At 35.5% G+C, this 25,470-nt stretch overlaps 1 protein-coding gene across 1 annotated transcript in view; it reads left to right on the forward strand.

Moving 5' to 3' along the window:
* Positions 1 to 25,470, forward strand: part of LOC130046555 (E3 ubiquitin-protein ligase rnf213-alpha-like) — a 62,879-nt gene that overhangs the window by 4,354 nt on the left and 33,055 nt on the right. Inside the window, exons 2-5 of the mRNA XM_056141869.1 lie at positions 5,123 to 5,382; positions 5,782 to 5,944; positions 16,073 to 16,698; positions 16,814 to 16,970. Coding sequence (XP_055997844.1) covers positions 5,123 to 5,382; positions 5,782 to 5,944; positions 16,073 to 16,698; positions 16,814 to 16,970 — 1,206 coding nt within the window. The remainder of the gene's footprint in view (positions 1 to 5,122; positions 5,383 to 5,781; positions 5,945 to 16,072; positions 16,699 to 16,813; positions 16,971 to 25,470) is intronic.

The raw sequence follows: 25,470 nt of genomic DNA on the forward strand, positions 1-25,470 counted from the left end.
AATCAAACAATAATCGCAAATAAAAATCATGAACTCATTATTTCTTGATTGTTTGGTGGTTTACTTTTTGTGATATGGTTACACCTTTATTAGCATGAGACACGTGGCCTTCAACATGAAAATTGTCAGAGAAATATATACGCCTTACATAATATAGATTCTTATTTTTAAAAAACCTCACAAAATTACCACTGCTTCACAAAATGCGTCCAGAGGTCCGTATTTGCCTTATACTCTAAACGTTCATTCTTAATGGGAATTATGAGATTGATTAATATTGGTGTTCGTTATCTTCGCATTTTCATAGATATTTGTTGAAAAATATGAAATTCATTGAGTAATCCATTTCTAAAATTAATATGTTTCTGAATAATATTTTAAAACAATTTTTTTTCCCTAGAAAAGTAATATGAGTGTTCAATTAGATGGACAGAGGTTGAAAAGGGGTTTCTGCAACTACTGTGAAGAAGTTAGACGGGGCGTGTTCTGCAATGCATGTGGGCAGAGATTATCGGAATACACTGCTTATTGTACTCGTTGTAAACAGCCACAGACTGGACAACATTGCCAAACATGTGGACTTTACTTAGTTGGTTAGTATAAAACTTAAATGAAATATTTACAAGTCTCTAGAGTTGTGGATGATGTAGGTGCTACGTGATTCCATTGTTATCATATCTCCTGTGTAATGTATACTAACAACGCAAAATCTAATAAACTTAATCAGAATGTAACAGCTTCGCCAGTTTCGAGATACGAACTCTTCTGTGTAGGAGGTGCAGTTAGTGGCACTTTGAATGACTAAGTGGGACAGAGTGGACCTACAGTCAGCGAGGAAGACGATGAAATGCATTAAAAGCGGCTTCTCTTTTAATATGTAAATGTGGGGAATACAAATACTGTCGAAAGAAATGTTTTACTAAAGTGGAAACATTAAAACAATGTCACATTTGCAAGTAATATCTTAGATATGGTACTTATGACCAACGAAATAACGTGATATGATAAGAATTCTATGTATCTAATTACTCCCTAAATACTTATAACTTACTTAGTTTGTGTATCAGTCGAATTCGGGTGATGTAACAGTGTATGAGAAACTTACTGAGTACATTCACTTGCGCAGTGATGAAAATTAGTCCCACTCCCGCGTGTAAACAAATTGTTTCGCGCCTCACTATATACGAGAGTTCTCCAAAGGGAAATAACTCAGGCGTATCTCGAAACCGGCGTAATACGTAATTTCCGAGTTGCCCAATAGTTCTTTCCCTTTGTGGAACGCTTACGCACAGTGAGACGCAAAACATACTATCCTCCATAAGTTTATTAGTATTTAGTATTAAAATAGCTCAAACAAAAATCGATAATCACCAATTTTCTGTGATTAAAACATCACTTGTGCAGAAGAGGAAATAAAAATAATTTCATATTTAATTTAATGGTTTAATTCAATCCAATATTATTCTTGATATGGTCAATTTTAATGTATACCAATGGCTGATATAAACAAAATTTACACTTTGATTACTTTTATCCGTATTTACATAGCTAGTCTATAGTACATGTATACATCTTGTACCCACCCAAGCGTTCAACAGAACACTAAATGTACCTCTATCACAGAAGAGCTGGAACTTTACATTGAATAAGATCCGTAAAACAATAAAATCTATCTATGAAAATCGTATTTTTCTCTATTTTTATACGTATTTCTTACTGATGTCCTCTCTGGAAAGCCCCTAGCCCATTTTGTTTAGTGTATCGTCGGTAATGCGGTCATATTGAATTTGCAAAAATGTGATAGATTCAAATGGCCATATCATGAAAACGCACCAACATAAATTCGTTAAACAACCGTCGTTGACCTTTATTTTATACACAATTTTAACAAATAATAGTGTAGAAAAATCCCTTTAAAGGGGGGGATGTTAATGTGTTGCTGGTCCATGATCTATAGAATATTTTCTTGTGGTGATTTCAATATATTTGCATAATATAAATATATTAGAAGTCTTTAACACAAATATTTCATTTTCTTGAATACCCCCATGATTAGTCGGTATCTACATCAAATCATCAAAATATTCTATACACATGTCATCGCCACTCGATAGATTATTATCATTTTAGGTTCTGAAACAATGTTTGGAGTGTATTTTGTCAATCATTATTGAAATCATCGACAAATCTTTCTTGGAATCAAACGTGCCTTTGGATTTCAAAACAAGCTATAGTACGACCATCAATTAAGCACCAAGGACTACTTATAAATTACAGATCTAACTTACCTTTCCTATCTAAAATATTGGAGAGAGCAGTAGCAGCTCATAATGCTTATAATCTTCATGACCAGATGCAATCTGCCTACCGCAATTGTCACTTCACAGAAACGACTCTATTTGGGGTTTATCATATTACCTCTGCACTGGACAAAAATTTATGTGTTGCACTCGTGATGGTTGATCTCCCAGCCGAGTTCGACGTCATAGACCACATTATTCTGATCAGGCGTATGAAGTATGCTTTTGGCATCATTTGATCGGCTCTGTCATGGATTTAGTCTTATCTCTCTGGTCGAAGTCAACAAATTGCTATGGGATCTACATTGTCCGGAGAGTTCCTACTTTGGTGTACCGCAGGGTTCGGTATTATCATAATATATATCGGTAGAATTAGATCTCTCATGACGGAGGAAGCACACTGATCACTGGTTACATCCCGTCTTGATTATGGAAATGCACTTCTTTATGGTGTTAATTCAGCATCCTTGAAGAAGTTACAGAAAGCTCAAATCACTGCTGCCAGGCTAGTGACACGTTCAAGAAAGCATGAGCGTATTACACCAATTCTCATATCGCTGCACTGGTTACCTGTGACATATCGAACGAAATATAAAATCTTGTTGTATACTTTCAAGGCTGTACATGAATTAGCTTCAATATACATTCAGGAACTAGTTCAAATTTACCACCCTCGAAAACTTCGGCTTGTAGATTACTTATCCCTTATCAAGCCATGCGTTCGTACTACACTGTATGGTGAAAGACGAATCGATGTGTCCTCATCAACGCTGTGGAGCTACCTCCCGCCGGATCTTCGATTCAAAAATTAATTAGTTGTTTTTAAAAATAAACTTGAAACATATCTTTTTTAACTTTCATTTAATTTGTAATTTGGTATTTATGTATTAAAGGTGAAGATAACGCACAGCGATCAATCTCATAGCTCGTATTGTATCTTGGTTAACGTCTCACTCGAGAATTTTTCACTCATGTGGAGACGTCATCAAGACCGGTGAAGGGCTTCAAATGTAAGCCTATGCTTGGCGCTTACGGCCATTGAGCAGTGAGGGTTCTTTAGCGTGCCACACCTACTGTGACACGGGACATCCGTTTTTAAGGTCATCTCCGAGGACCCGTGACATTCACACCTGATGCCGAGCGTTTGTCGATGGAACTATCACTACCCGTTTTAACGACTTGGGTCTGTCGCGGCCGGGATTCGAACCCCGGCCTACCGCATGCGGGGCGAACGCTCTAACCTCTCGACCCGGCCACCGCGGCGGTCATAGCATATAAGGAATACAAAATAGAGAGTTGGGCAAACACGGACCGCTGGATACACCAGAGGTGGGATCAGGTGCCCAGGAGGAGTAAGCATCCACTGTTGACCGATCACACCCGCCGTGAGCCTGAAATCTTCATCAGGTTAACGGAGTTATCCGCAGTCAAAATCAGTGTGCCAAGAACTGCGCAACAGTCGGCATGAAACACGTCAGACAGCATTTGACAAAATAACTGTTTGTATTGGCAAGCTATATCGTTATTACGACGATATGATTTGCGAAATGCTGATTTTAAATGAAACTGCTGGAACCCCTGCACCATCAAATTGTTTGCCAGTAGCCTGCTTCGATTTAAAAACTGACCATACGCAGAACAAGCTCTTGCGTATCGAATTTGTTAACAGATGTAAACACCATTTACAGATGTGGCAAATTGACGATGGAGAAGTTGAAATCAAATTGTTTGTCGTAAAGTTGAGGGTGCCACTCGCTGTTAGTTTGCTGTTAATATCTACTTTCAATAAAATCTCTACGTATGAAACAGAAGTGAACTACTCTGTGGTGTCTATTATTTCGAGCTCACTGGGATAATATTGAATCGACATATAAATGAAAATTAATATTTTTAGTAGATAATACATCGTCGATATATCTAACTGTCGAATTGAAGGCCACAGCAAGAGATTTTTTCTTCTCACGTAGAAGTTTTATAATAAGTTCAGTATACAAATATTAAAACAAAAACAAAAAACAAACACCCCTACTCCCCAAAACCATAATTTAGTTTTGCCTATTCTTAACTACATCAGTTTAATGGTCTTTTTTCTTTATGCATTTGTTGTTCTTTTGTTTTAGTTTGTTTACAGGTAAAGCGGTTTCGGGTAATTGTGCTAATTACGTGTGAATATTTAAAGTGATATATAAATTTACAATGATAATGATATTGATTAGACAACAAGAGGAGTAAGATATTCATATTTCTTACGATCTTTGTAGCTGCAACTATCTATGTAGATTAGAACTGTAAATATGATGAAATGTGTATTCTCTGAATTGAAAAGGACAATCAATTGTGATTAAAAAAGACAGCAGAAGAACATATTTACAAGATGCAGAATTTGAAGTCCTTATCCACCCAAAGTGTAAATATTCGAAAGAAAGCGAAATATCTCTGCAACTGACAGATCACGATGAGGCAATTCCTTTGCAAGCGACAATAACGGGGAAAATATCGTGAGTAATATGCGGACTTACAATCTAAAAAGCGATGAAGTATTTGTCTGAGTAGTTATGGACATGTAATATGTTACTAAATATTAAAATATCAAACAGATTTAAGCAAGAAAAATTCCTTAAACTAAAACTGGAAGGAAAGATACCAATGATGATGTCAGAAGAAAAATACATATTATCGCACCGTATAAAACAGAAAATTGAGAGGGAAAACCGACCAAATGACAGAGAACGCATATTGCGAAAAGGTAAGCACGAATATTCTCGAGGAAAAAATCGCATGGCCACGACATATGTTATTAATTTCCTTCTTTTCTTTAACAGAAAGAGGAACTGTCCGTATTCTAGACGGTTTCATGCTTCCAATGGACCCACAAGGCTTTTTCGGATTTTTTGGAATTGGAAAGTTAAAGCAAGAAGACATCATTCTCTTGGCACAGGCAACAGTTGTTGCGTTTTTACCAGACATTAGAAAATTAAAAGAGGAACTCAGCATTGCACACAAATTTGAAGACATCAGAACTCAGATCTTTCAAACAATATCTGAACTGGATCATCGATCGTTTGTCCCTTTCCAAATATCGGTATTCCATAACATATTTTTGTTGATTTATTATGTTTATATTTATCAAGATTTATAAAAAATTAGGGAGATCCCAATATCATTCTTATTTAGGTTGTCCGAGTTGTAGTTTTGATACTCGGGGATCTCTCTATTATAGGGGTTGTAAATAAGTTGCCAACTTCTTCAATTGTCATTAATAAATGACAATTTTCAACCAACAATATGTATTCTATTGTTATTTGCCAAGAAAAATAACAAAGCTGCGGGACACGACAAAACCGGTTTCTTCGAATAGTATTTTATATTCTTATAAAAATGGAGAGCATAAAACATATTTTTGTTGAATGCTTTGGGTTTTTCATTTTCTTGAGAGAGCGTCTGAAATAGTTCTTTTCTATCTTTTGTGAAATTGTTAAAGGTCGGAGTTGCAATCCAAAGATACATTGAAGATCTATGTACAGTGGACATGGAAAGCCCAGAAAGGATCCTCTTGGCAATCCTTGCCATTCACATCACGCAGAACTTCAGCGACAGTCTGGATGAAAATACAAGACAGGCTATAAAATCCTTACTACATCTTGGTAAAGTTGAAGCAAATTGCTGTCCAAGTTGGACGTTTTTGGAACAGCGAGTGATGCCCTCAACAAGGTCTAAGTCTTTTTCTGATTTCTTTTGTCTTTCTGTCTCTCTCTCTCTTCTCTTAATTTTCTCTGTCTGTCTTTCTCCTCCACCTCTCGGCTCGGGGTTAGTGTATGGCTGCTTGTCTGTATGCTGTATTCCTTTCGTTCAAATGTAGCTTCAATGTATCCCCGCATGTAAGTTAAGGTCAATGATCATCCTTTTCATGCAATTAAGAATCTTCAAATTACGGAGTCAATAATTTTGATTTGAAAATCAATAACATTACGTCTGGATATGGAAGAGGGAGAAAACTATATTGAACGCTCATACTCCTAATGTTTCGGGCGCATACAATTTACGCAATGCAAAGTTAGCGTTCAATAAATTCTCAGGATATTGAACGCTAACATCCTCTAGATTTTACGCAAACTTTATAAGAGACTATTTATTAGCTATATATATATATATATATATATATATATATATATATATATATAGCTAATAAATAGTCTCTTATAAAGTTTGCGTAAAATCTAGAGGATGATATATATATATATATATATATATATATATATATATATATATATATAGCTAATAAATAGTCTCTTATAAAGTTTGCGTAAAATCTAGAGGATGTTAGCGTTCAATATCCTGAGAATTTATATATATATATATATATATTATATGTAGGTAAAATATTAAATAAAATATGACAACACGTTGTAAAACGTAAGCACTTTCATGAATAAGGCATGTCCTAATTCGCTCCGCTTTTAACATTGATTGGCAAGCCTAAAAACCAAAAACCAAAAAAAAAAAAAAAAAAAAAAAAACCACAAAAAAAACCCAACAACATGTAGTCTGCGTTGTAAATACGTTTGTAGATTAGTGTAGTTGTAGTGCTAGATGTATTTATATGTAGTTTTTGTTATTATTCTCTGTTGATATTGGCCACATTATATAATTCGTTTGTCCTATAAGGAAAGGGCGAAAAGTTGTCAATCTGGTTGTCCGTGTCGATGGTCATTTTAATGCTTTGTGTATATATATATATATATAGTACACGACACGAGTTTTATGCGTGTTCCACGCAACGCGGTGGAACAAATTTGCCCCAAACACGGTGGACCTTTAAAATTGTCGGCACCTTTGAAGTCCTATTTTTTCCGCGCGAGCTAGACATATAAGTCCACGGAGGATCTCCGTGGATGCCACCGCGCATCTCCGTGGATGTCACCTGTACCTCTGTCGATGCCACCGTGTACCTCCGTGTGATAAAACAAACTTAAGAAATAATTTCCGAAATGATTCACCCAAAAAACCTTTTCGCTTGGCCAGCATGCATGCCCCCCCCCCCCCCCCCCCCCATTAATTATTTAAAAATTAGCTATCAATCATTCAATTCTTGTAATTGTTATTTAATGATACGTTAGTGTTTCGGTACATATCCGTATGTAGACTTCCCTGCAGACTTTCACACCTTTTTATAAAACGCCCGAATTCTCGACATCCTGTATATAAACACCTGTGTTATTCCTACAACTCGTCGATACATTGTTTCACGGCACGTGCAGCACAATTTCACCAAATAAAAGAAGGGTCATGAACAACGACAATCGCATGAAATGTGTATCATAAGCAGTGGTTTATTTTTAACGTAAGGTTTTCATTGTAATTAGGAATAGGTGATTAAGGTCAGCCATATACATGTACATGTTTACATTGGAGATGAATTTCATTATGTACTCAACTGTGATGCAATGTGAGCAAAGAATCAAATTTTTATCACCTAAACAAATAAATATTAAAAATATCTTTACTTTCAAACAAACCTTTAGAAAACTCCGTACTTTCCAGGGCCGTAAATTACATGGAGGCGGAGGAGGCAGCTGCCTCCTCCAACTTTTGAGCCAAAAAAAATTAAAATTTAAAGTTCATTAGAATTTATGTTGTTTCCAATAACTAAGAACATGATACCTCCCTTAAAAAGCATTCCAAATCTTTCTTTTAGAATGAGTTAGTCAAGTAACATCTTAGAAGGCCCTAGAATCAAGGATTTTGCACGAAACGTGTTCAGTGTGCACAAAATGTGCTCAGCGTCTGGGGGCCTGGGCGGCCCCCAGACCCCCGCCTAATTTCCTGCCTCCTCCAAATTGAAGGTTAATTTACGGCCCTGCTTTCATTAAGAAAAATGATAAAATAAAATTTGCTCCCCTACCTAGAATGCCCATACTTCACATTAATGATAAGACGTTTTTTTTTTTTCTAACTTGATAAATTCTTTATTTCACGCATGTATTACTTACTAAATGTATATATGACATCTTTTTGTCCGTTGTATACCATTGCATAATGGTGATGGGATCCAATGAATTGAATAGTACATGTAGTCTTGAAATATCACAAAGTATAGAGTTGACAACGATTGAAATAAAAATGCAGACGTTTTCTCGTTTATTCAGTGACTCACAAACTTGCGCGTCTTCTGAATGAAAGTTGTAAAACAAACGTACTAGGTTTTGGTCCGTTATAACATAATACGGGGGTAAAATTCATCTCATCTCCGCTAGCAATGGGTTTTGGGTCAACTGTGCCTTCGTGGACGAATAATCTTGGCTAGCGAAGATGGAAAAAATGCCTAGATAGTCCGCTTGCATTAACATGTATTATGAAGGTGAAATCGAAGAATTATTCAGTAAATCCAATGATGTTGCAGTATATATAGCATGTATTTATTTTATTTTTGACTGAGAGGGAGATAGACAGCTAAGCACGTAACACCGTGTTAGAAGGGGGTGGGGGTGGGGCTCATTTATTAGTCCTAACCCGGACCAGTCGAATAATTTAACATGTGAAGAAAACAATATGGGAAATAAAAAAAAAAGTATCAGAATGAAAGGGGATGGATAATTAATCAGAAAGAAATTATACTTTCAAGATTCATACTGAACGTATTAAACTTCCCGTATCTGCATACATTCATGAATATTATAATCAATGATTACCGATGCTCTCTCTCTCTCTCTCTCTCTCTCTCTCTCTCTGTTGCTTTCATTATCTAATGCATCTACAGATTAAGTTAAAGATTTTAATAATCGATAGCGTATATGAATAAAAGCAAATAATCGTTAAGTCATTTCTGTTTATATTGATATTAGTCTTTTTTTCATGAACTAGTTGCTTTGACACCGAGGATTTACATACTTAAATATTGATTACAAGCACGTAGAATCGGAGAGGGTGTAATTTGAAAGTTAAGGATTTAGCCTTGTAGCGACCTACCCACTGCACGATTTAAGAAATTGAAGTCGGAAGGGGGAATTGAGACAGTTTCAGACTACTACACCCCCCCCCCCCCACACATGTTCCTAATTTAAGGTTTTCGTAATCGGACAATTTAAGTACCAGTTTTGTTGTTATTTTATTGCTTGTCAAGAATTTTAGTTTAGTTTTAGTTTAAACAATATTTATTCGTAAATAATTCGATAATGTTTACAAACAATGTCTTATACATAGAATAGATTGAGAAACAAGCCAAACGGCTTATATTAATCTTAACCGGCAATATTCCCCTTCTGATACATTGAAAAATATAAGTAATGTTAGCACGGGGCTCTATAAAGTTCAATCTGCAGTTTGGTCATACTTCGTCATTCAATAACTTATTTAGAATATTAAAAAAAATGTTTGTCGGGTTAGCGGTACTATGATGTATGACTATAACAATGACCTGTGTATAACTTGTACATTCCATGCAAATTCGAAGGGGTTTTCGCCTCAGTAGAACAATGGGGGTCAGCTAATCCGTGTATTTGAAATCAACAGAAGTGCTTAGCTTCTTGCGGAAAGTGAAATATATTGGGGGTCGGCGCAAGATACCCGTGATCTTAGACTAGATCTGATATCGCGCCGACCCAATATATTTCACACTTTTCATAAGAAGTCAAAACCCAAACTAGCTAAACGTAATTTAGTTATACTGTGACAAAGACCCAAGGAATTTGCATGGTATATACTTATTATACAAAAATCATTGCATTACCCAGACACTCCCGATGAACATTTTTTTATATGAAAACTTCTATGAAAGAACATTGAACATAAGTCTCGGTCAAATGTAATTAACTCGGGATTTTAAAAATAAATCATTCGATGGTTTGTATTTTTGCTTCTATTAATTATGTAATAAATTAATTCCAATTTGTTAATCATCAACAATGCTCTAATTTCTATATTGGAACAAGTTAGTATACATTAACACAATATGATGGAAGTAATTATGTTTAACAGCGCATTTGTAAGAGAGAGAGAGAGAGAGAGAGAGAGAGAGAGAGAGAGAGCATCGGTAATTATTAAATATCCATATTACATGTTGTACATGTATGCTTTTCATTTACTGAATATACTAATTCGCATTCAAAACAGGAATTGCCTGCAAGTACGCATTATTTAAACATAGAATTTAAGAATATTTTAATGAAGAAAGAAGACTAAAAGAAAAAAATTCAAAACCAGGTTTTCTCAAATAATATATAGTGTTTGGTATCGTTGGAATTGGCTCAAAATGCTGAAAAACAATAATCAATTGACATTTTTTTCTTTTCTTAAAATTCGACCCTTATCTTGATTATTTGGCCTGCGGTACATTTTCACATCTCCCGCAAGGCGCCCGTGGCGAGAACAAAGCTCCTAGAAGCTGTGTGTATTCGCAAATAACACACACCGTGGAACACGGAGGACATGGTGTTTCTCCGTGGATTTTCCACCGTGGTCTTTCCACGGTGGGGTGTATAAAACTCGTGTCGTGTACTATATATATATATATATATATATATATATATATATATAATATCTATCTATATATATTATATCTATCTATATATATACATGTATATATAATCTACGTTTACTAAACGTCTTCGTGTATCTTTTATTATTATTTTTACCTATACTTTTACCGATCATTGCGAAAAGTAATTATCATCTATCTATCTATCTATATTCAAAAAACTCTATCAATATGTTTTAGGAAACTATTGGCAACTTCAATAATCAAATTCTTAGAGAGTGATCAGAATGACACAAGTTCTCTGCATGATCCATCGTGGATTTGGAGTGTTCCGCTTTTGCATTTGTTAGAAGGAAGCGTAAAAGCGTTCCAGAAAGCAGAGGAGGAGTTTAATTGTGGTTCCTGGTGGGGCACCATCGCGTTTAAGGAACGAAAATTGGATCAAATAGCAAAGGAAAGAAGATGGAAATTGTGAGTAGTTTATTATCATGGAAATGATGCATTTCATAAATCCTATAAAGAATTTCAAGGAGCAATCCGTAGTCAAAATCAGAATGCAAAGAACAGCCTAACGGTTGACATGAAACACGTCAGACAACATTTGACATATTGTCATAATTGTACAAGCAATATTTGATAGCTAACTTACTTTTATTCCAGGAATAAAATGTTTCGAGAAACATCTTTAAAATCTTTTAGATATTTTGAGAGGCATGCCTTACACAAAACATGAAAGATAATAGAAAAAAATAATACCCTTTTAAGATGGTATATATCTTTTGTTATATCAAATTTAGATTATCGTTCTGTTGTATATTGACCTGCAAGAAAGTCATATCTAACTCGATCCATCATGAAGGTTTTAGACTTTTAGACTTCGGTGGTGGCGTCGGTGGTCGAGTGGTTAGGCCGTCAGACTCTCGACCGAAAGGTCGTGGGTTCGAGTCCTAGCCGCGGCAGGGCTGACCTTGGGAGAGGCACTTTACATGAATTTCCTCACTCCACCCAAGTGTAAAGGGGTACCTGGCTATAGACAGTGAAATATATTGTTAGAATGTTAGTACTCTAGCGCTTGTAATGGCAGCTTGCACTGTATGCTTCCTAGGAGGCTGAGAAAGTTCTAGATTGATAGTCTGCCGGGGTAATAATGTACATTGATAATTGTAAAGCGCTTTGAGCAGCATACGCTGGATAAGGCGCTATATAAAACCAATCATTATTATTATAACTTGTCTCACCATAAGAGAACCTGTTTCTTTAATATCATAAAATTGTATACATGCTAACAATTTTAGATAATTTATATCACTTGTTCATTTTATTCACCACAATAGATCAAACAAAGTAGTCGTCGACAAGATGTGGAACTTGCGACATTTGGACGCAAAATTGCTTAACACATTCTCAATGTGTTTAAATTTTCGGGGTTTGCAAGAAATGGCAGAACAAGGACGTATTGACAGTGCTCTTATAATGGCAAATCTAGTGAGGATTGCTATGATCCAGAAGAAGGATATATATGAAAAAGTACACATTTCAATCTAAAATTGAAATCTTAACATAAAATATTTTACAATTAAATATCCATTATTTACGATTCGATTGATACAAATGTATGATGCACTAATGTATACATTTCAATATCAGGGTTTTGAGAACTGTGCAGTGTATGCGTTAAAGCTTTTGGAAGATCGGAATTCCAATGAATTAGTGAAAGAAGAAAATTTGAAACAGTAAGTTTATTTCTACAAATAGTGACGTATCATTCTTTTCTTGAATGAAACATACAAACAACACTGTATTAAATGTATAAATAGTCACATGATTTCATTCACTGGTAGAAAGAAACATGGAGCAAAAACAACCCACAACCTGCACTTATCAGAAATGTTAGTGGAGAGGACGGAAGATGCCCACATCGGGTTGAAAAAGTGCACTATATTTCTATTTCTTCAAAATATTTTTGCGGAATATATCATGAAACAAAATGTAGAAAGTTCAAAGAGGTGTCTTGAGAAGTCAAAGATATACTTCAGAAATTTGCTATTGCATATAGATGAACCTGATTTAAAGTTTGCAGTTGAGGTAAGATTATAGAATGACATTTTGTATTTATTTACCCGGGGTTGTACTCAAGACCTGCGAAACCAAATCTCCTAGCAGCGTGTAACCAACGCGCTAGACCGCTCGACCATCTAGGCAAAACTTGCCTAGATTGTCGAACTGTCTAGCGCGTTGGTTGCACGCTGTTAGATTTGCTTCCGCAGGTCTTGAGTTCAACCCCGGGTATGGGCGGAAGTGGATATCCAAATAAATTGAAATTTTTTGTGCTTTATATTAAATATTTCTTCACTTGGGGCAGTTATATTCATTTAAGAGTTCATTGCTATTTCTGTGCTTTATATATATATATATATATATATATATATATATATATATATATATATATACATACAGACTGTAGCCGATTGCCTCATATACAAAATCATAGACAATTCCAATGAAGAGCCGAGAAGCATATCAATATGGACATTTTTGGAACAATTGGATATCGTAAAAGAAAATCTATTGACTGCATCACTGCAGTGGATCAAGAACAAGGTGTGTTGAACATAATGCAATGAGTATTACGGATGTTCATGATATCTAAAAGACTTAATTATAATTGTATTATGTGTTCTTAGAATCTTAAACTCTGCCTCATTCTAGTGTAAATGTTCGTGAGATTGAGCTGCAAACGACACACATGATCGTGTTAGTATTTGGTTGTTTTTTTAAGGTATCTGACATTGAAATAGTGAGATTCGTATGCAGCAAGGAAATAACCCCATTGCATGACACATTCAAATCTAGGTTAAGAGACCTAGGAAAAAAGAGATTAATTTCTCTTTGCAAGGTATGTTTTTCTATATCAGAAATCCTCCAGGTCCATAAATGAATAGATAACTGAGGTACAAACAACATCGAAATAATAAGAAATGAATTCAAATTACATTTTAACTTTCCCCATCTCAACTTACTTTTAAAATATTTGTGTGGGTTATAATTGGTTCCGATATAACTCCACTTTAAAATAATATTTTTAAAAATCATTTTTTTTCCTTATTTCTCTTTAGTCCCCTTTGGGATCTTTCGCAAGTTGCGATTTGTTTTAGCACTTATTCCGAGCCACAAATAAGGTTTTATGGAACTACAATGAAAACATTGAAATTGACAAACAATGAAGAATTTTATAATTCCCATAAAGAATACAAAATGGAGAACAGAGCAACTTGGATTCCGTATAACACTGTTAGGCGGAAGTATCTCCTGTTGACCGGTAAAATTCGCCATGAACCCCTGTCTTAATGAATACATGGTCAACATCATAAAAATGGACCAATAAATGTCATGTAAAATGTCAGACAGCATTTAACCCAATGCCAATCTCAAAAATCCTAATTTGCAAAGTAGATTATTATAACAATCGTAGACTTAGCGAAATGCTGACTTTAAACGAGACTGTTCAAACTAATATAACATCAACTTGTTTATTGGTAACATGTTTTGAATAAGAAATTATCATACGTATAACATGGTCTTGTTCGCAGATTAGTTGAGAACTCTTGAACTAATATTCCACAAATTGTGTTATGTGTTCTTTGGGTAACATACATGTATCATTTGATTGCCTGGATATAATGTTATGACTATTAATGAAATAACGATGTTTATTGTAAATTGAAATCAAATTTGAAATTGGTGATATACTATAAACGAACTTTCAATGAAAATTGATGATGCGATTGCTTACCGTTTGTAGAGATCTATCGTCAACAAGTCAGACTGTTACAAGTACATGGGAGACATTTCATGAACATAGCTAATCGTACTTGTAAAAGATAAACTGACTTGGAAGTTTTTGACAGTTTTCAAGGAAAATATAACGTCATATTCCACGATAGGAATTTGGTTATCTGGGAATGAATCTTTATTATTTTAATCATCATTGTTTGCTATCATCACTTTTACAAATTATCATATGAAGAAAATTCGTAGAATGTTTTCTTTTCAAGACAAGAAATCGTTGTTGTAGCTCTTATTTCTAACCATTTTTAGTGTCCAGTGGTCATTGTTAGTCTTATTTCTAACCATGTTTAGTGTCCAGTGGTCATTGTTAGTCTTATTTCTAACCATTTTTAGTATCCAGTGGTCATTGTTAGTCTTATTTCTAACCATTTTTAGTGTCCAGTGGTCATTGTTAGTCTTATTTCTGACCATTTTTAGTGTCCAGTGGTCATTGTTAGTCTTATTCTCGATTTTGTATTCCTCATTTAATGTATGATATAAATCATTATTCGTTGTTTAGACATTTTTGCATCTGAAACGTTTAAAGAAATAGGACTTGGGGGGATTTACAAATGTTTCTACACAATTTTCTTTCTTCCTATTTTCTACGAGAAGACTGCCACAGCTGAAGAGCTAGACACCCTTTTTAGGACGGGGAAAACATTTTGCTCACTGTATTCTGAGTCGTTGAAGTATATAATCGAGCTAACAAAGGTCAAGTCACCATCACTTTTGTCAGTCTTGACAAATGTTTGTATACCAGCAGTTGAAAAATCAGGTAAAACCATATTTTCACCAATATATTATGTCATTATTATCTTGTCGAAGCCTAAGTTTTTATAATGGGACCCCCTTCTCTCTCTCTCTCTCTCTCTCTCTCTCTCTCTCTAAAGCACTAAAATGACCAACGACAGGAACAACCAGATTTTCGGGACGACCCTTTCCTTCTTCAGGAGAACGGAAGTCATTTTAGTGCTTTGTATAGTTTTTTTGTATTTGACCTTGTATCCATGTTGTGAATCTGACACTTTTAGGTATAGGGTGTTGTTGGAAATGACTGCTTTTAAATATATATATTCCAGGCAAAACCACTGTTATATTGCGCCATTTCGACAGTGATGCTAGTGTAACTATTACACAGATAGCACAAATTATGAATCACTTCCTGACAAGTTTGACTCAAGGCACCATACAAGTTGGGTACCTCAAAGATGTTCACAAGGAAAAGGAATTATATTTGAATTTATTCCGCCTTCGAACAGATATTGAAAAAGAATTCATTGATCGATTGATACAGGCGAGAATGACAGAAATCCGTTTCTTTGAAAATTTTCTACGGGATATACAGGAGCTCAATCAACTTCTGACTGACACTGAGTTAGGTAGTAACTTTCTCAATCGTTAAAATGTTTAAACCAATTTTTTAAAGACATGTGATAGCCTATGTCACATTGTATTTCCTTTCTTTCAGTTGATACAACAGAGTTTGATAGAATTATCAAAGATCATGAGCATATATCAACAAGAAAATTATCTGACATAGTTGTCCCGATATCAGACTCGCAGATTAGAATCAATGACATAGAACCAAAACTCAACTTAGGTGTCTTCAAGGAGACAGTGAGAAAATTCTTACACTTGCAAGGACTTATGAAGCAGTGCCTGAAAAGTTCTTCATTTTGTAAGCTGAAGAATGATAGAGAATCGGCTGAAAAATGTAAGCTGATGAATACAAAGAAAACTAAATTATCACCAAACGAATATATTTACAACATCTGGGATCCATGTTACAAGAAATGGCAGAGATACTGTGATCGTTTTGCAGACGAAAAAATAACAATTAAAGAAATGGAAGATCTGTTCGATATCACAATGAAAACGGGACTGGAGAGCAAAACTAAAGCCAAAATCGGTGAAGAATTGGAGTTGATGATAGGGAACAAAGGGAAATCGGAAATGATAGAAACACGTCTGCAACAAATTGATCAATACTACACCCTTCTTAAATGTGTGGAATTAGCCGAAAGGTTACTAAGAATTAATACAGCACTAGACTTACAATCGGATATACGAGAACTGGAAAACATTGCTCGGGTGGTATGTCTTAAACATAATGTAAACTATAGTGAATTTACTCCGATGTTTAAAAAAATGTCACGTTGACCAAACCCTCTTTCATTTCCTGAAGATAATATGTCATTTCTTACTACAGAAAGTTGAAAAGAAAAGTTTCCAGCTGGCTATGATAAATAACCGGGTTAGAGACTTCAGTGATGAACTCAGAAGCATTTCACCCGCCATCATCGACAGTTTAGAAACATTTGTTGAATGTACAGACTTGGTGAACTGGTGTAGGGCAACAATGCCAAGTAAGTTATCAAAACCGAATAGTTGATAACTGTATACAATTGACGGGGTATATAACGGGCTTTCTCTATATTTGATCTGTTTTGATAGAACTTGTAGAGGTGCTTCCTAATGAATAGGTATACCAACGTGACACAATTGGGCTAAGCTGACTCATTTTACAAGAGTTGTTCCCCTAGACAAAGACGAAATGACTCCTTCTTTGCACCTGATCCTACCTGTCTCTAGGAGCTTTTGTTTGCCTTACTTTGAATTCTTTATTCTTTATATGATTTATTAGATTGACCATTGTTCTTCACGTTTTCATATAAGAAATCACTAAAACATGCACAGATGTCAAATTCTATTCTCTTACTATCTCTTTTAAAACAATTCTTTAAAGAAAGATATTTTGTAGGAGGTCCTGCAGATCTGAAAGTGTTTGTAGACCTGGCTATATTATCTGCCGGGGATGAACCAATGGAGAGAAACAAAGTGCACTGTTTTCACACAGCTGGTCTCGGTTTCGCACCATTAATATTCATTCCAAAGGCAATATCATTTACACAACTGATGAGAAGAATCAAAGACTTGGAAGAAAAAATTACAGACGACGTCAGTTTGAACGATAAATTGGTACCTCGATTTATCATTCACAAAAGAAATCTTTTACAAAGCATGTAACTTTAAAAAGAAAATTTGATGAAGACATGCATGTGCATTTATATTGCAGAGAGATTCAAAACGGAATTTGAAATGGTTGCATAATGTTAGCAAGAGTCAAGGACGCTCAGAAGAAACTAGCATTGCTATTGCCTCTTCTATTCTTAAGCACGGCATTGTGACTGTTACAAAACCAGTTACTCAAGTCACCGATTTTGTAAGTGCATTAAGCTGATAATAATAAAATTACCGTAAAGTCAATTTAGTCATCACATAAGTGTTTAAAATATCAATTCATAAATTTTGTTATATTTTGCATCGTTCAATGCTATAAAACATTACATTGTTTTGTAAACAGGAATCACATACGCTGATATCAGTAAAGATACCAGCTGAAAGAAAGAAACCGACGAACTGCTGGAAGACATTACTTTTCCCAGAGATATTAGAATTACAAAGTCGTCTAATTTTAGTGGGGGGAAGTGCCGACGAAGACCGTACTTTGGTTGAACAATTTTTAGAGGTATTCTTTAGATCGAGTTTGTGATGAATAATATTTCTATTACAAAACAACTTTCCTGAAACGTACATGTAGAGTACCTAGAGGAAATTTAGGTAACGATTTCTACAATATGAATATGATTAATAATTTGCTTTAATAGAAAAAAAAAACTACATCCAAAGTAATGATTAGAGATTGCAAGACCAAATATGTTATGAAAAGGTGAAGATAACGAACAGTGATCAATTTCATAACTCCTATAAGGAATAGAAAATTAAGAATTAGACAAACACAGACCACTTCATATATCAGAGGTAGGATCAGTAGGCATGCTATCGAAGGCATCTTAGGACTAAGACATATCTTAGATATCATAGAGATACACTTAATATGTATAGTGTATCTTATTCCTAAGTGAAGCCATCGAATCTCTCCTAACTTAAGACGTATCTTAATATTTTTCCTAAAGTTAAGACATCACTAGACCCGTCTTAAGATAAACTTAAGATATGTCCTAACTTTATTTATGCTTTAAATATGCTATCGTCTATCTGTGTGTTCAGGGGAGAAGGAAAATTTGGAGATTGATTGATTGTACATTGCTTAACGTCTCGCTCGAGAATTTTTCACTCATATGGAGAGGTCACCAAGACCGGTGAAGGGCTTCAAATTTATGCCTATGCTCGACTCTTACGGCCATTGAGCAGTGAGGGTTCTTTAGCGTGCCACACGGGACACGGGGCATCCATTTTTAAGGTCGTCTCCGAGGACCCGTGACATTCATACCTGATGCCGAGCGTTTGGCGATGGAACTATCACTATCCGTTTTAACGACTTGTGTCTGTCACGGCCGGGATTCGAACCCCAGCCTACCGCATGCGGAGCGAACGCTCTAACCTCTCGGCCACCGCGGCTGTACTAGAGAATTTGGAGATAACGTATCTTAAGAGGTTACGACAATCCCCAGATTACTTAGATGAACAAAGTATCGCGAGTAAATGACCAAACGACCAATGATACATGATCTATGTGCTTTGTTGGGAAAAGACCTTCATGATGTCACGTTCACTTCCAGTGTTTCTTCAAATAATGGCAGCTCTGCGCTTTTATGCCAATGAAAGTTTTTAAAAGATGGTTGCAGACATCAACAATATTTTAAGGCAAAGCGCTGGAAATTGTAATAATGATGTTACAAACTCCTTAGTTGGAATTTCCGTTGATATGCCAATTGATGTCTCAGAAATCAAATAAAGAAAGATTTTTTTTTTTTAAATTTTGCAATTTCCAAACATTGTTGGAGCGATAGACTGTACTCATGTTAAAATCAAATCACCATCCACCATTGAACACATGTATGTAAATTAAAAACACCCACTATCATTCCTTGAATATTCAAGGAGTATGTGATGCAAATTTAAGATTTCTCAACAAAGTGGCAAAGTGGCCTAGAAGCACCTATGATGCATTCGTATGGTCCAATTCAGAACTGAAACACCTATTTGTGAATGGAACTATAACTGATGGGTGATTATTAGGGGAAAGTAGTTACCCATTGCGGCCATGGCTTTTAACACAGGCTGAGGAAAGATGCAATGCAGTGCACATTCGTACACAGAATGTAATAGAGCGAGCTTTTGGGGTACTGAAATCTCGATTCCGATGTTTTCACAGCAGTGATGGAACACTCTTATACAGTCCTTTAAAATTATGCAAAATAGTTGTTGCAACATCACCTGAAGGATATATACATTCCCAACCCAATGTTGGCATAGATAATGGCGCAAATGGCAGATTAAGACTAGTAAATGGAATATTCAGAAATTAAACGGTTGCTTGAATTTGTCTCATGCTTATTAATTGTCATCCAGTGGACTATTGATCAAGGACACTTGCTAGAAACTTAAGTAAAATGAATAAGTTTAGCTACAGAAATGTACGTCCATTGAATTGATAAAGCAAAATTTTAGAAATTTCAATATTAAAAGAAGTAACAATTTAATTAATATTTTGGGAATGATTACATTTCCCTCAAAAGGCATAACCATTTACGCATCCTATTTTTGTTTGTCGCTATCTTAACGTTGACTCTCTACTACTGAGTGTAGTACATGTCTGAGCATCACTTTCTAAATAAGACGGATATAATGTTTTAAATATTTTATCCAAGTGGTGAGGAGATGCTCCTGTCAACTCCTTCTTGGGACACAAATTGAATTCCTAATTGAGATAGGTACATTTGATGACGTTCTTATGACATTACAAGTTTCTGTTTTTCAATTCCTAGTCTCTGTTCCTCGATTTCCAGTCTCTTTTTTTCAATAAACAGTCGCTCGCTCTCAATTTCTGGGCGTCCTCGTGTGACGTCGCGTCGACAGGACAACCACATTAGACTTGTACACTGAAAACATTCCTGGGCTTCGACCAATCAGTCCACGAACTGTGCATAATCATCTGCACAAGCACAACATCAGACCAAGACGTCCAGCGGTGCGCCCAATACTGCTTCAACGTCGTATCGCTAGACTAGCGTGGTGCAGACGACATCTGCGATTCAAAATAAGGACTGGACCAATATTCTGTTCCCTGATAAATCCAGATTTCATTTGGATAGCAGTGACGACCGTTGTAGAGTGTATCGTCGCGTTGGGGGTCGGTACGAGGACGCTTGTGTTGTGCAGCGTCGACAATTCGGTGGAGGTAGCGTTATGGTGTGGGATGGAATAATAGCACGTGGAAGGACCCCTTTACAAATTGTCAATGGAAATCTCACCGGCGTACGCTATCGAGACGAAATTATTCAGCGCCATGTGATACTCTTCATACAGACACAGCAAAATCACACCACTCTGCAGCAAGACAACGCAAGGCCACATGTTGCACGTGTAGTCAGGGACTTTTTTGTTCAACAGAATGTCGATGTATTGCCTTGGCCTGCTGTTTCCCCCGATTTATCGCCGATCGAGCACGTCTTGGATGAAATGGAACGACGTCTACGCCGTTTACCAAAATCAGCCAGTGACATTGGCTGATTTAGGCCACGCTTTAACCAACATCTGGAACAACATCCCTCAAGCATTTCTGATCACTTTCGTTGTCAAGCATGCGTGGATGCAAAGGGTGGTCACACGCGTTTTTAACTGTGTTAATTCAAGTTCGAATACCAGTGTCTTTCGAGTGTACTGAAATTGACGTTATTCAACGTTAACATTAATGGATTATAAAATGTTATATATATATATATATATATATATATATATATATATCTTTTTATGAAGTAAAGGGTAAGATTGATACTAGTTTATAGAGTACAATAGTACTAATTGTTTTATCCATTTTTACCTTGTAAGTTACATGTACTAGGTGCTGTGCTGCATGCATGCCCCATTTCTCCCACATGTGTCGAGTCCTCCTGAAATTCCCGGAGGAGGCATTTGCAATAAATCCCACAATCTTGTCTTGTAGTGGTGTTAGCTTGGGAGTGCTAATCCTCCCCTGTCTTCATGGCCTCTTTTTGGTTGGATGATATTTTCTTCTTTGCATAACTAGAATATGTTTGACATTTTTTCATAGTTCCTCTTTTGTTCTATTATGTTCCGATGAGACAGCGTTTACCTTCAATCGGATCACGCGCTCGTCCTTTTCCGTAACTTGTAAGAAGACTCTGGAGATTGATTTGCGTTTACGGAAATACCCTTTTCACAAATGCCCTCCTAAACTCTTTTTTAATTATTTGTCACCACATTTGAGAGTCTGCTAAATATTACTTCTCTATTCTTCCCCATTGCATCTAAAAGTATTTCCAGTTCCACTTCGGAAAAAATTGGATTTCGTTTTCGGCTCATGATGTGACAATATCAATCTTTTTCAATCTAGCAGTGAATGACAATAACAACTAAGCAGCACGATATTTTTTGCGGTATGGTATCCAATTAAAAACGTTTGCTGTTTATAGATCATATGAAGTTGGATCATCTAACTCGTTTTCTGTGAATCTACATGTAACAAATATTAAAAAGTGTGAGGGATATTTTTTTTAGATAGTGCATAATAGTTTTTAGTCTTTCAGTAGTGTAATTTCTAAGATGGGAGTACTAGTAGCGGGAGTTTCGTTCCTCAGGTGTGTGTGTGTGTGTGTGTGTGTGTGTGTGTGTGTGTGTGTGTGTGAGAGAGAGAGAGAGAGAGAGAGAGAGAGAGAGTTCTTATTCAAGAAATTGACTTTCAAATATTAAATTTGTTAATATTAGCTTATATATCTTTATACAGTTTTACAAGTGTAAGTTTTCAGTCACTAATATTATCGTTTATTGTTCTGTAATGTTACATTTCCTAAGAATTATCCTAAGAATATGTAAGTCTGTCCTAGTTAGGATAGTCCTTAAAGAGTTCCTATGTCTATTCATATTCTATAAGACTATTCATAGGAAACTTTCGATAACATGCCTGTGGGAGGAGTAAGCGTTCCCTGAAATAATGAAATAATATAAAGAAAGCATGTGTATTGCGGATTAAAACTATTTAAATGCTCGCATCTAAACAATTGTAGCTAGTGGAAAACCTTCAACGATTGGGAACCGTCTTCGCAAACGTTCTGGGATCTGGGTGTCATCTGTTTGAAAGTATGTCAATGACGTTCGCAAATACGAGTCATGAAACATGTGTCTTTACACTGGAAGGAACTGCGATCGAATTCGTTGTGGCAGACAAGGATACGAAGAAAGATGGCATGAGTGACTGTATTAATGGATTCACTCGCGTTCTTGAAGAATGCTTAAAGAAATGGACTGATTTCATTAAAAACGAAAGATCCCAAAACCATTTTCTGAACCTCTTTACGACTAAGCAGATATTTCGTATTCAGTCAGAGCTAATGAAAATCTCCAGATCCTCCACAGTAGATGGTAAACTTCTACTTCCATTGGTTTCTTTGGTAAATGCCAATTGCAACATGAAAGTGGTAAGGAAAATACTCAAGGATCGACAGCATGTGGATGGTGGTTAGTAAAGTTTTGTTAGTAATTCACTGAAACATTTTAGCTACTCTAAAAGTTGATAATAAAATAATATTGTCTTTCAAGCGTTTTGAAGTAAAGGGCAATATACACCATATACCAGCGAATGATATAGATATTTAGTAAGGTATTGTTTGAAGTAGTTCCTCGAACTTAGGAATTAGGAAAATTACGTTGTGTAAATAATAAAAAGAATACTAATCATATTTATGACACAATCAAGGAGACGGAATCCATGAAGCAAGCATTCAAGAAATGATTCGGGATCATTTTAGTCCAAGGTAATTACTACATTAGAATGATTTAAAAAACCTACGATAAGATTGGGATCCCATGTAATAGGTTTGATGAAGCATCATTACTCACCTGTGTTTTTATAATGAAAGTTTACGGCAGTTTTTAACTATTAGTACTTCTTTTTATATAAAACTTTTATTTTTTTAATAAACATATATGTTTGCCACTGTCATTGCTTGTAATAAAACCTTAAAAGGTTCTTAACGTAAGCGGTATCTTAACTTTGCGTCTTATTCCAAAATGAAGAAGGTATCACAAACAAAAATAGTTCTGCTTCAGATATGAACAATTGCGTAGTTCTCTAATGATATGGATGTTACTCACAGAATATCCTTTGCGGAAATGAAAGTTTAAAATTATTTAAAAACTATAGAAATCTAAGAAAGCAGCATAATGTTACATGTATTTAATTAAGCTTAAAGCAAACATGCGAAATCTTCACCTGTCAATACCACGGACCTACAATATATACTGATCCTTATGTAAAGAGAAGGTAACCAGATTCTTGAACCTGCCTCAACGACAAATATAATGTGTTTAACATGGATAGTGACTGATCTCCCACCAAATACCCAGCAATAGAAGCATAATCCTCTTGTCTTCCGGATATGACCTTAACAATCTAGGTCACGGTAGGTGTTGTCTTGGTAAAGAACTCCTACTGAAGAGCAATTCATTTGTCGAAACTTCACTAAAACCTGGTGACTTCTCTACATGAATGCTGACTTTAACGAGACTGTTGAACTCCTTTAACATCAACTTTGTCAGTAACCTGTCTCAATTTAAAAACTGATCATACGCAGAGCACGCTCTTTGCATGCGTATAGAATCCGTTGAGAGATATAAACACAATATGTAGGAGATAATGGAACATTTCTACATGAAAATAGAAATGTTTGACGATGGAGAAGCTGAAACCATCCCGTTTGTCAAAGTTGAGTAAGTTGAGAAAGCATAAACAAATATCTGTCGATTTTCCTTACCTTGATGCACCATGCAAAATAATTTCGTTTTTTGGAATATACACCCATGAATGTAAAACTTATACGGTACCAATTTTGATGCACCAGATGCGCATTTCGACAAATAATGTCTCTTCAGTGATGCCCAAGCCGAAATTTTGGAAATGCGAAATAACAATAAACTTGTAAGAGCTAAAAGGAACACCCAGAGTACCCACAAAAAAAAAACTGGATTCAAGTTGAATTTTACATACCAAAGTAAAAAAGTTTGCGTGTCCAACGTGCACATTGACCTTGTATGTCTTCATCAACGTGTACATTGACTTCACACATACACATATCCTTTTGAAAAATACCAATGAAAATATTTCGGTGCGAAAGTTAAAAAGTTTTTTCTTTTCATAGTATGACGATCCACAATATTCTAGAAAAGATAAATGATTTGTGGGACACTTTTATGGAAAGTGTAACCCAGGGAGAATCAACGCAGATGACATGGAGGGATGTTGGTACCTTTTTGGAAGATGTTTCAGGTTTGATATTTATGATTGACATTTATGTACAATATATAAATATAAGCAAATTCTGATATAATATGTGATATCTTTTTCTTCCTTTCAAATAAAAAAAAAAGAACTTTCAAGTAAATGCTGTGCCTTGTTATTTTAGATTTAAAAACTCCAATTGTTAGACGGCTTCAAGAACCATTCAAAATCGGAATTCCAAATCTATTAATCTGTAGAACAGGTAAATTATCAAAGTAACATAACTAACTAAGTAGGATGAAAATAAATACCACACCTTATCCTCTCGTTGTTATTTTTATGATGATGAATTCTCACCTACATGTAACATTTATTCATCGAGACGAGTCTAGAAAGTCAGGAACTGAAAAAAGTTGTAACTAGGGTCATATAACATGTATTTTAGTGGAAGTGATTAGAAAGGTTTTGACGTTATTCAAGCTTGCAACTGAAGGTGATACAGTGCCTCACCACAGTGAAATTCTGTTCTGTCGAAAAACTACAACAGCAGAGGAGGTAAGAATTATCATGTATTAACGGACCAAGAAGAAAACGAGCGAGAAGTC

Source organism: Ostrea edulis, chromosome 6 (genome assembly GCF_947568905.1).
Source record: "Ostrea edulis chromosome 6, xbOstEdul1.1, whole genome shotgun sequence".
NCBI lineage: Eukaryota > Metazoa > Mollusca > Bivalvia > Ostreida > Ostreidae > Ostrea > Ostrea edulis.